The 12,262-nt window shown below is 55.8% G+C and overlaps 1 protein-coding gene across 1 annotated transcript; it reads right to left on the bottom strand.

Annotated features, from left to right (window-relative positions):
- Positions 1-639: 639 nt before the first annotated feature.
- NR4A2 (nuclear receptor subfamily 4 group A member 2) lies at positions 640-12,134 on the bottom strand. The gene is made up of 8 exons (XM_044418467.1): positions 11,941-12,134; positions 10,138-10,262; positions 8,295-9,340; positions 6,156-6,285; positions 5,007-5,170; positions 3,554-3,756; positions 3,075-3,253; positions 640-1,596 (listed from the first exon to the last, which is right to left on the bottom strand). The coding sequence occupies exons 3-8, from the start codon at positions 9,336-9,338 to the stop codon at positions 1,340-1,342; spliced, it is 1,977 nt and encodes a 658-aa protein (XP_044274402.1). The 5' UTR covers positions 9,339-9,340; positions 10,138-10,262; positions 11,941-12,134; the 3' UTR covers positions 640-1,339.
- Between the last annotated feature and the right edge of the window lie 128 nt (positions 12,135-12,262).

Raw genomic sequence — 12,262 nt, 5'->3', positions numbered from 1 at the left:
CAATAATTTCCAGGGAGTTCTGAATAGGAGATAACCACTCTGGAAACAGTCAAAAAGCTCGTGCATGCAAGACTGGTTTCGCTTCAGACAACAAAATAATCAAGATATAAACTGTTTTCTTTTAATCAGCTTCAACAATTACATACGACACTTACAAACAAGGAATGCTGGACGGTGTTTACAAACGGGGCTCTGGGTCCCTTTCAGAAAGGTTATTTTTTTCTGAGGAGATTGGGAGAGGTTCTGTCTGGATTTGTGTTAACACGTGTGCCCACCTATTTTACAATTGAGAAAAACGTTCGAGGCTTCTTAGAGAACTACCAATCTTTATAAAATCTAGCAGACTACATAGTGTCTGAAATAACTATTTATAGAATATAGACATTACTGAAATAGCAAGTGCCTATAATAACATGGTCCTCCTAGAATCATCGGGCTTTCTCTTGCTTAGGTCTTGAAACGTTTAGTCCAAACCCCTTCGATTTATTCTCACGATTTCTTTCTTTCTCTCTCACTAAATTTTTAGAATCGGTTTGAATAGCTTATTCATCAATAGGCACAGAATAGGTTTTGTTTTTTAAAAAGAAAGAAAGAAAAAGCCAGACTGCATCTGATAAATGTACAATCCTTTGCCTTCTGTCGATTCATGCTGCCCCCTCTCCCCCCTCCCCCTCCCCCCACCTCAACTTTGTAGTCTATATATTACAGTTTTCCTTTTACAGCAGAAAAACGCTCCAACATCTTAATCAAGGGGGAGGCCTGTGCGTGTGGGGTCCTCTTAACACTCTTGCCTTCAGCAGCAGCTAAGACCGAACCAGGCTCAGCTTTCTAATTCAAAAGTCCTTGTTCATCATCATCATCATCATCATCATCATCATCACCACCACCACCACCACCATAGTCATAGTAATAAACTCTGGGTTCTTGCTTTGCTCGGGGACAAGGGGGGGAGTGAAGGGTACTCTTTGTTTGTGTAGGTGATAATAAAAAACTTGTACCATGGGATCTGTGTGCAGTCCAAGGAACGAGGTCCAAGATGCTCAAAGAGCCCCAGCGGGTGCCTAGTCACTGTTCTCCAGGAGAGGCTAGCCACAGTTTGGAGGGATGGGCGCCCAGCACCCAAAGGTGCTCCTTACTGGCCAGGTGTGCTCTCTGTCTTGCGCTCTCGCTCGCTCGCTCTCTCGCTCTTTCAGGGCCCCTGGATTTGCTCTCTCTCGTTCTTTTTTGGCCTCCCGTGAGGCTGTCAAAGTTCATCTCTTGGAAGGCGCAGCAGCAGAGTCTCTCTCTCTCTTTCTCTCTCTCGGCTTGTTCTTGCTTTTTTCCCCCCTTTCCTTTCCTTTTAAAAAGGTAAAGTGTCCAGGAAAAGTTTGTCAATTATTGCTGGTGGGGGCACCAAGTCTTCCAGTTTCAGGTAGAAAATGCGCTGCAGGCCCTGCGTACAGAGGGTGCGCAGTTCTGGGAGTTTGCCCAGGAGTTTGGACAAGTAATTGGGCCTGTTCAAGCCGCCGTTGTTGAACGTCACGTGGTCCTTGAGGCAATTGACGATCTTGTTTTGGAGCTCTTCAACCCGCTTGGGCTCCTTCAGGCCATGCCTCTCTGGAAGAGACAAGGGGCGCGTTAGACTGGCCGGGGCTGCTGGGGCGATGGGGCAAAGGGCCTTCCGGGAAGACTCCAGCTGCGCATCATTCAATAACAAGAAGATAATCTGCTTTCCTTATGATTTGTGTGGAATGAAATGACCTTTCCTTACTATTTGTTTGGAACGGTTGCCTTTACTTTGTTTTGTTTAGGCCTCCTTTAAGGGTGGGATCCTCTTAGGGCAACATTCAGGACCAAGGCAATACAAGACAGTGCAAAACGAGTACGATGGTAAACCCATCTATAAGTAGTCAACAAAAATCTGAGAAAAAGTTGCTGCTGCAGCTGTAGTTGCAGCTGCAGTGAGGGTGGTTGCGAGCCTATGCCCACTTCCCCAGGATTAAGCCTGGGGAGCTGGGCAAGCAGAGCTGCAGGACCTACGGTTGCCCCGTCATCCTACAATCCTATGCTCAACAACTTGAGTGCCAGGTCCACCCAGTGGGGTCCTTCCCAGTGTGCAAGAAGACAGACCTTGCAGAAGCCACACGAATAGGAACTCCTGCCACACAGTCAGGGAATCTGGGAATTGTAACCCAATATTCCAAGAAGCCCCGACTGCATGGAGAGGGGTCTCCGGGCTGGATTCCCTGTGAGCAACTGGGAGTGTGGGATGGAGAAGTTCTTACAACTGAGAGTTAATGTGACCTCCTGGTAGTTTCGGACTACAGCTCCCAGAATCCCTGACTAATGGCCATGTTGGCTGGTGTTGATGGGAGCTATGAAGCATGACATCCGGAGGGCATCCAATTCCCTATCCCTGCAGATTAATTCAAGCCCAGCTGGAAGGTAACGAGTGCATTCTAATTACCTTAAGAAGTAGGAGAGCAGGATGGGTTGAATCAATATCTCTGCTTATCCCAGAGGAAAAGGCAGCAGCTTGTGGGTGAAGGACTGGACCAGGGAGGGTAGCCCTTGGGATGCTGCCTGGCACTCAGGAGATGCCAGTTTTAGTTCCCACTCAAGCTGTGACTTGGGCCAGGCATGGGCTCTCAGACCAACCAACCTCACAAGGCTGGTGTGAGGATAAAATGGAGAGGAAGGCTGTGTAAATTACCTTGAGCGCTTTGCAGGAAAAATCTCGGGAACAAAATATAACGAATGCATTAATTTGTAGTGGCCAATCCAAATTTGAAATGGAGGTGTGCATGGATACTGTGAATTAGAATAAATAGCTGCAGACGCCTGATCTAAAGGGGAATTCTGACTGGTCTTAGGAACTCTGTGAATTTTTTTTTAGATTTTTCAGCTGAACTGAAAGTTCCGAGCTGTGTAGCTCATGTAGGGATTCTAATCTGCATTCGTCACTGTGAGTGCGGAGCTGGGGGCTTATTTCAAATTAACTAATCTGGAGGGGAAATGGGGGGAAAAGAAAAGATGCCTGTTGAGATAAGGAAGAAGCAGCATGAGGGGAAGCCAAGCGAGAAGGTGGTGCTCACCTGTTACCATGGCCAGAGCAGCAATGCAGGAGAAGGCAGAGATGTCTATATTCATGTTCTGCAGGTTGGAAGAGAACTCCACGATAGAGTCAATCCACTCTCCAAACCCGCGCACGCACTGCAGCCGGTGCAGGACCACTCCGTTGCAGAAGATCAGCTTGCCTTCCACTGGGTTGGACCTACCCAGGGATACACGGGTTGTCCAGAGAGACAGACAGACAGACAGACAGACAGGCGAAGAGAGACAGAAAGAAAAGGCAAACAACTAATTATTCTCCAAGCGATAAATGGAGGGTTTAAGAGGCACCTAATTACCGAGGAGTTAATAAAATGCAGCTCAGCAGACCTTGAACAGCTCCGGGATTCCTCATCAGAAAGGATCACAAAGTGCCTCCACAACGTACTCATACATGTATATCTATATGTTCCCACTTCTTTGACCCCCCCCCCCCCCAGCCCAGCCGGCCCTGCCCGCATACCTGTAGGCTAGCCGCAGGACAAAGAGCTCCAGGAAGGCAGATTCAAAAAGCAGATCCTGGTCTGGTTTGGGGAGATCGGTGAAGCCAGGGATCTTTTCTGCCCAACCCCGGATGATCTCCATGGAGCCGGTCAAGAGATCGTAGAACTGCTGGATATGCTGTGTGTCCTCACCGCTCATCTGATAGTCCGGGTTCGCTTGGAACTGGGATTCCATTCCAAGGAAGATATGGGGGGGGGGGTGGCGGGGAGGGAAAGGATGAAGAATGGAAGGAAAGAGAGAGACCCCAGCAATTTAATGAGGTTCTCTAAAATATATAGCCCGTGAAATTGCTAACCCCATTTCCAGGAGGGGAGCCAGGTTTTTATAACAATTAAACCTCACTCTGGCCAGTAAGGAAATTAGTTGTTCCAGGGCAATTAATTCAATTAGGGGTGGTGCTAGGAGGGGTGGCTGCTTGAAGGGAGGAAATTGCTTTGGCCAGGAAGACTCAGCTGAAAAGGCCTTGGGAAGGTGCCCCAAAGGACTGGCAAAGACAGATCCGAGCAGCTTCCCCCCATCCCGGCCTAGGGAAATGTGAATCCAGAACAGGCGACAGGCACTCTGTGTCCACACACAAATGTGTGTTTCCATGCATGCGTGCATGTGTGTGCCCATGCACACACGCACAAAGGTACTTTTGCCAATCACTATTTTTTTAATTTTTGACTTATTCCGCTATATACACAGCTGTGTGGCTCTACTTTGGGAGCAGTTCTATGGATGGGAATTATTAATGTTTTAATAACTTACAACATTAATAACAAGTCTGTTGGCATCATACCCTACTGGTGACGGAAAAAAGCAGCTCTGGACATTAAGGTGCCTCTCCCCACCCCATGGGAGTGGGCACACGCACACCTGCCCTGACCAGCGCGGCACAGGCTCCATTTCCCAGGAAGCCTACTGAGGCCAGAAGGGCTTGGAGGATCACAGCCTACAGTAACCTCCTTCGGGAATAAGGCCCTGGCGAGCTTCAGGGAAATGCATTCCTTGAGCAAGCTTGCACGGAGTAAATCCTATCAACGTCAAGCAGGCACACCTAAAAGTACATCCGAGCCAGAGTACAAAACAGAAAATGGGGCAAGTACTTTTAAGGGGGGTGTTGCACAGAGCTGTCCCTCTGCGTGCTTCTTTAGAGTCCCACATGCTCGATGGAGCTTACTCCCAGGTGAATGCATCCAGGGCTGCAGCACAGCTCTGCTGTAAGCCCTCCCCACCTACACCCGCCCCCCCCCACACCACATCCCTCAGAGTGGGTGGCTTTTATCGGAGGCCAGTTTCTCCATGGCATCTGCCCCATCTCTCAGAGCAGAAGCTCCTTCCTCCCTGGGGAGCCCCGGCCTTGCTAGGGACTAGCCACGTGTTCCTTCCCTGCAAGGAGGACCCTTAGGTGAATATTGTCTCCAGCTTACCCTGGAATAGTCCAGGCTGGTCATAGCCGGGTTGGAGTCGACATGGGCTCTCACCAGGGCACTGATCAGACTCACCGGAGGTGAGGGGGGAGAAGGCTCCTGGGGGCTCTTCGGCTTCGATGGCAAGCGACCCCTCCGGCCTTTTAAACTGTCTGTGCGGACCACTGCAAGAAAGACACGAGGTTAGCTCTCCTAGCAGCAGCAAGGAGCAGAACAACACATTCCTCCCAGTGGTGATGGGTGCTTTTCTGATCTCTTCCTCACTCTGGGAAGCATCCCTTGCAAGCATGAGGCAGAACACCCAGGAGAGTGAGAGGACTCGTCCCTTTTTCTCAGGCAGGCCCTCCTCCAAGGCCCCATCCCACAGCCCACAGAAATTGCCCTGGCTCTGGGGGACAGACAGACCCCTATTTCAAGTGCTGGGGCTCCGCTAGAACTGACAGGGGGAAGATGCTTGTGCTGGCGGCCTCTAAGCCCAAGCGTGCTGGCAGCCCCTCACAACAGTCCGAGCCTGCCATAGCATTATTCTGCTCCTCCTGGAATCCCTTCCTGCTTTATCTTACACCAGTGGGAAACCCCAGTGGGAATCTGCCTGTCTAGGAAGAGGAGTACTGGGCTCCAGGGTCAGGAGATTATCTTGCAGAGCTTTTTAAAGGGGAGGGAGGAGGCGCAACGATAGTGTCTTTCCACAGACTTATCCACAGCACATCAAGGAGCAGTGTCTGGCAACTCAGTTCAGTGGTGAGCCAGCGGGGTGTCATGGTGAGACTTTCAGCTGGAGACTTGGGAGAGGCAGGTCCTCCTTCCCAGCTGGCTAAAAACCTCACTGGGTGACTTGGGGCCAGTCAGTGACCTGCAGCCTGACCTACCTAACAGGGTCATTGTGGGGAGAAAATGGAGAGGAGGCGGGCCAGGTCAGCCACCTTGGGTTCTTGCAAGAGGAAAAAGGGGAGGGTATAAATACGATCACGAATCCATCTAAGCCCAAGCCTCGGTGGAATTGCTGGTCCAACCAGGCGAAGGAGCAGGCACTTTCCGATGCAGCCAAGGGAGACCGTGTGTGTTTGTGTGTGTGTGTTTGCTTTTTATTTGGGGGTGTCCAAATGGGGGAAATGGCCGCCCACCCACCTACCCACACGCAGGCCATACCTTCTTTGACCATGCCGACTGCAAGGCACTTCTGAAAGCGACAGTACTGACACCGATTCCGGCGGCGCTTGTCCACAGGGCAGTTTTTATTCGCTAGGCAAACATATTTGGCATTTTTCTGGACCGTGCGCTGTGAAGACAGGGTAGGAGGTGGGAGAAAAAGCCTGAGGAATGCGCCACTGGTGAAAGTGCATTTGCAGCTAGGATGTCTCATCCTCCACCATCTTTCTCCCTCCCCCGCCTCCCTCCCCCTCCAGTCCTTCTTCTCTTTCCTAAACATTTAGGAAGACACAAACGGAGGCCCCTTCTTCCTCCCAGCTCAGCCTGCAGGACCCCCTGCCAATGCCTCACATGCCAAGCAGAGGAACAAGGTTACTCTCAGTAAATACAAATCCGTGGGCATTCATACTATTTACATTCCTCGGAGACCTTCTTCTCTTTCAAATGATAAGATTATTCAATCAGGATGTGGGCAGGGGGGGGGGAATAAAGAGATCACTTAATTTGACCATAGGGAATTCTGTTCCACTTGGTTAGCTTAGACACGGTTCTCTGTCCTAACCAATTTCAGTCCGAAGGCGAAAGGAGAAGCACATGCAGATGGAAAGCTCACAGCCCTCTCTGTTTCTGTACATTTCTGAATAAGGTCTTGGCATCTCTCTCTCTCTCTCTCTTCCTCCCTGGGAGGAGGGAGGGAGGGGAATGTTCCAGGACCCCTTTACTTTTTAGAGGGTGTCTTGGACACAATGTACACCTCCACAGACAGCTGGGAGGGGATGAAGACTACACTGACAATGAGCTTTTGCTGTTGTCCCAAGCAATGTCTGCTTCAATATATTCTGCGTAAGAGGGCAGGCCCAAGACAGCACCCAGCGCATTACTAGAAAGGAGCAACTACGCTGAAAACAATTGCCCAAGTTGTGGTATTTGGCGCTCCTGTAATTCCTGCCTGGGACTGTGCAGGTTGGTTCCTGCTGGGACTTGCCTGAAGAGGGGTCAGGAGAAGAAATCTGGACTCGGGAAGCACCTTCTCCCTCCTGTCCATGCACACATCTGCAAGATCACTGAAGAGCTATTCCTGTGCCCACCCATGAAGCACCTTTCTGACCTCTGAGGTCCATGTCTGCACAGTGGCCTGACACTGTCTGCTCTGTATTCATGAAGCAAACGATTTGGAGAAAGAGAGGGCCTCTCTCCCCTTCCCCATATTTACAGAATCATCTGCCAATGTGGTTAATGATTCCACAACCCCATCCAAGCAATCCTGTTCTACTTTGCCCATCAGAGCACCAGGGTAGGCAAAAGGTGCAGAGGAGAGGAGAGGAGAGGAGAGGAGGCTGGGTGTAGCTCTTCTTTCAGAGTGACTGAAGTGTGAGTTGTGGGGGGGGAACACATCTGTGTTCCTTAGAGGGAGCAGAGAATAAAGATAATTTCTGAGACAGGGATAGAAAGATATGGTGTTTCGGAAGGTCCTGCTATTTCCCCTGGCAGAGTAGTGAACATTTCAGGCCTTTTGGGGCAAATGCCAGTACAATATTAAAGGGCCTGGGAGCTACGGAGAAGCAGATTACAGTCTGAGACCTGTACAATTTGAGGCCATTTACACGGCACCTGTCAACATGACCATGATCTGTCTGTCTCTGCCCCTTAAAGGCAAGAAAAAGAAACGAAGGCCTTGAACTAAATTCACATCTGCAGACAGGCAACCAGATGGTGATAGTTATTCTGGAGTAATTAACACGCATGAAAGTGCCTGGTCTTGTGGGCATGTCCCTGATCAGAGGTTGGGCGAAACCACCGATCCCAGCAGAGTTCCTAGTCGGGGTAATCATGGTGGGTTAGTTACCATTCCAGACCGAAGCTGGAAAGCAGAACAGCCTTGCCTAGAGTCTCACGCGGGTCAAGAGGACGGGAGAAGGGGTCCCGACGGAAAGAACGTGGCCACACGGAGGGGAAAGGGGTGCGCGGGGAGGAGAGGGTGCCTCGGCGGAGGGCAGGGCAGGGCAGGGCAGGGCAGGGCAGGGGGCAGTCCGCTCCTCGCCTCCCGCGCACGCTGCGCCAGACACGCGGGTCGACGCGCTCGCTCGCTCGCTCGCTCGCGCTCCCACGCCGGCCGGCCGGGCCAGCGCGGCGGCTCACCTTGAAGAAGCCTTTGCAGCCCTCGCAGGTGCGCACGCCGTAGTGCTGGCAGGCGGCGTTGTCCCCGCAGACGGCGCAGAGGCCCTCGTTGGAGGGCGAGCCGCGCGACGGCGGCGAGGGCACCTGCGCGTCCAGCAGCTGCGAGGCGTGCCCGATCTGCAGCCCCGGGAAGCCCCCGGCGGCGGCGGCGGCGGCGGCGGCGGCGGCCTGCTTGCGGATGGGGCTGGGCAGGGCGAAGGGCTGCCCGTCGTGGTGGTGGTGGTGGTGGTGATGGTGGTGGTGGTGCGCGCCGTGCGCCGCGGGCTCGCCGCCGTTGAGCGGCAGCGCGTGCAGCGCGCCGTCGAAGCGCATCTGGCAGCTGCCCACGGGCGTGCCGGGCGGCGACTGCTTGAAGGAGAAGAGCGAGAGGCGCGGCACGGCCGCCGGGGCCGCCTTGTGCAGCGCGCCGCCGCCGCCGCCGCCCGCCGCGCCCGCCGCGCCGCCGTAGGCCTGCGGGTGGTGCGGGTGGTGGTGGTGGTGGAAGCCGTGCAGCGGGCCCGCCTCGTCCCACACGCTCTGGCCCGGCGCGAAGCCGGCGGGCGGCGGCGAGCACGCCTTGTAGTAGACGGCCAGCTCGTCGGGCGGCGGCGGCCCGGCGGCCGGGGGCTGCTGCTGCGGCGGCGGCGGCGGCGGCGGCGGCGGCGGCGGGTAGCCGTGGCCGTGGCCGTGCAGGGGCAGCTCCTCGACCTTGATGGAGGGCGGCGCCGGCGGCGGCGGCGGCGGCTGCGCGGGCATTTGGTAGAGGCAGGGCGGTTTGACGTCGTAGCCCGCGGCGGCGGCGGCGGCGGCGGCCCCGTAGTTGTCCATAAAGGTACTGAAGCTGGGGAGAGAAGTGGTGGCAGTGATTTCAGTGTTGGTCAGGTCCATGCTAAACTTCACAAACTCGGGCGTTAAGAAGTCCGAGCTGTACTCCCCGGCAGCCGCCGAGTGGTGGTACGCGTAGCTCTGCGTGGCCGGGCTGGCTCCTTGCGGCGAGGACCCGTACTGAGCCTGGACGCAGGGCATGGCTGCAAATGAAACACGGCACAACAACAACATGGCTCAGCGATCCTGGCAACAGCAAGCCCCGACAGGGCGACCCTCCCCAGCCCCCCGCCGCCGCCTCTTCCCCTGCCCTGCCCTGCCCTGCCCTGCCCCTCGTCCCTCACCACCGCCCGCTCCTTGGATGAGGATCCTGCACTGGCCTGGGGTTGGGCAGAGGAGGCTAGGAGAGGTGGGGGAGGAGTCGGAGGAGAGCGGGGCGAGAAGCGTGGCTGGCGGGGCTGGAGGGAAGCGAGCGAGGAGCGGGGAGGGAGATGCTGCTCAGAAGGGGAACCTGGCTCGAGAGCGAGAGCCAGAGGAGTCGCGGGAGCGAGCGAGCGAGCGAGCGAGCGAGAGAGAGAGAGGAGTGTCGAGGGAGGGAGCAGTCAGGGACGGAGGGAGGCAGCCAAGTGGCGGGACAGGTGCAGAGGAAGGCAGGGAAACGGGCGTACTATATAGAGGTGGGATGGGGAGAGGAGGGGCAAAGGGGGGGAGCGCGGGGAGCGGGGCAGCGGCGCAGGTGGGAAGGAGATGGGGGGCAGCCCTCCTCTGAGCCCGCAGAAGAGGGGCCGTCTGGGGCCTTGCAAGCACTGCAGCCCCTAGCATGCATCCTCCCTCCCCACTGTGCTCCCCACCCCCACGTAGCATCGGATCGGCCCCCTCCCACCCGAGGCTTGGCACGAGCACAGCCCCACTCCTGGGATGTACCAGGAGAGGTTGCAGGCCGGGGGCCCGCCGTGCTGGGGGCGCTGGCGGAGGAGGGGGCGCAGCGAGCAGCACCCACCTTCAGCCGAGCGAGAGGCGTTTTCGGGGGGATTAAAGGCGGACAGCGTCGGAATTCAGCGGAGGGACGAGTTGCTGAGACTTGAGCGAAGCGCTGCGGAGTCCAGTCTGCTCGAGGTGCTCTCTCTGAAATGCAAACACGGGAGAGGGGAAACTTAGTATTCTTTCAGCCTCACCTGGGACAGGCTGGCGGGGAAGCCAGGCTCAACACCACGGTCTTCTAGAAAAACCAGCGGATAATCTGCCCATAGCTTCCTGGAGAAGTTAAAATGCTCATGAGGATGAGGATGGCAGGAGGAAACTCTCTCGTTGCTTTGTTAAAGCGCCGTCATGCCCCATTATTAGGGTCCTGCTTGTCAAACAAAAGTATACCAAAATTTTGTTTGGTTCCCCTCCCACTCCCAAGTAGCGTGTGCGCGTGCACACGTGTGCATGCTTTCACACGCAAAGGCACAGTTATAAGTATAAAATACCGCAGCCTTAGAAAGCTCATTTAAAAGGAAGTCGGTCTTCTGAAATATCAACTGGATTAGATGCTTGATGCTGAGGGTGATTAAAAAGGAAGAAATCTGCACTTAGGATCGGGGTGTCAGTTTAATTAAAGGAAATAACAGAAACAGAGACCACCCCACCCCACCCCCCCACTTCTGGGAATTCCACTGGACCGGATAGCATCCAAAGGCTTGCTCCAAAAGGAGCGCGCCCGGTGTAAAGTGGCTGAATTCAAGCACAGAGGCTCGCGCGCGCGCGCGCACAGCGAAGGCAATTAAAGGCCAGCGCGGCGGCCAGCGGGAGCCACACGGCCGCCTTCGCGGGAGCGGAAGAAGTTTCTTGTTTCGTGCCCCCGTCCCTGGATGCCCGTTACGATGTGCCTGCAGAGGGGCACGTCTCTCCGCCTTCGGAACTGACGAAAACCCACTTGGCGTCGGGCGTTTGCGAGGGCTGCATCCCTTCGCGACCAGCCCGAGGCCGCCCGCCGCCCGGCCAGCCGGCTTCCCAAGCAGCACGCGGGGAAGCCGTGGTCGCGAAGCCCACCGAGCGGCTCCGCTGCGCCGCCGCTCCAGAGCCTCGTCCCCGGAACCCGCATCCCGCCCGAAGCGCTCGGTCTCTTGGCTTGCCCCACCCGGCCCCGCTTCTGCCTGCTCGCCTCCGCAGGGCTCGGAAATTCGGGCCGGGGCTGTTAGGAGAGGTGGGGTCCCCTCCAGCTTATCTCCCGCCCCATCGAGTCAAGTCCGGGGGGCGGCATCCCTCCCCCCTCCCCCTCGCCTCTATAAAAGTCGCGTATGATGCACACATTTACTATCCGCACCTCCGGCAGTCATAAACATGAAAGGCCGCGAAGGGATTGAGGACTGAGCGCCGGCCCCGTTAGCTAAGCCCGGGAACCGGCGGAGATCAAAGTCGTTTCCCAAGCAACACATATCCGCCCAGCAACTTTTCTCCTGCAATTGAACCCTGGACAAAATCGCAGCCGCCCGCCCCGGGGATTCCTATTCACACGCTCGGACCTTACGGAACAAAGTGCAGAGGGCAGGCTAAGCCCAAAGTTGACCCTCCCCACGTTATTACGTGATAAATAGCAGCTTAGGCATATGGAGGAGCCGAGTGGGGGCGGGGGCCCCGGAGAAATCCCCGCACCTAAAGGCCGAGCAGATTTCTAGGAAATTTGGACAGGCAGTTTCGTTGCTCTCCGTCGCCTCCCCCTCCTCCCCCCCGCCCCATGTGCTTTTGCCTCCAGAAAACTGGGGGTCCCCATCCAGATGGCGACGGTCAGCGGCCACGGCGAGCGGCGCGATCCACTTACTTATTGGGCGGCGTCTTTTTCATTCATTCAACTGCTGGCAGCTCAGATTTCCCTGGGGCGGATCGGCGAGGGGAGCGCAGAAAGAGGAGCGGGAGCCCCTTCTGCCGCCGCCGCCGCCGCCGCCGCCGCCGCCGGTGTTGCCGCTCCTCTCGGCTTTGGCGCTCTCGCTGCCTCTCTGCCTCTTTCCTCCGCTTCCCTTCCCTTCGCACCAGGCGCACGCACTCACGCACGCAGCCACACACACACACGCAGACGCGCACAGGCGAAGACACGCTCCCGAGCTCTCCAGGAAGTGCGGGGCGAGCGCAGCGCGGGGCGAGCG

This window comes from Varanus komodoensis, unplaced genomic scaffold (genome assembly GCF_004798865.1).
Source record: "Varanus komodoensis strain SLA01 unplaced genomic scaffold, ASM479886v1 scaffold9, whole genome shotgun sequence".
NCBI classification, from domain to species: Eukaryota; Metazoa; Chordata; class Lepidosauria; order Squamata; family Varanidae; genus Varanus; species Varanus komodoensis.
This window is presented reverse-complemented; position numbering and strand designations above follow the sequence as displayed.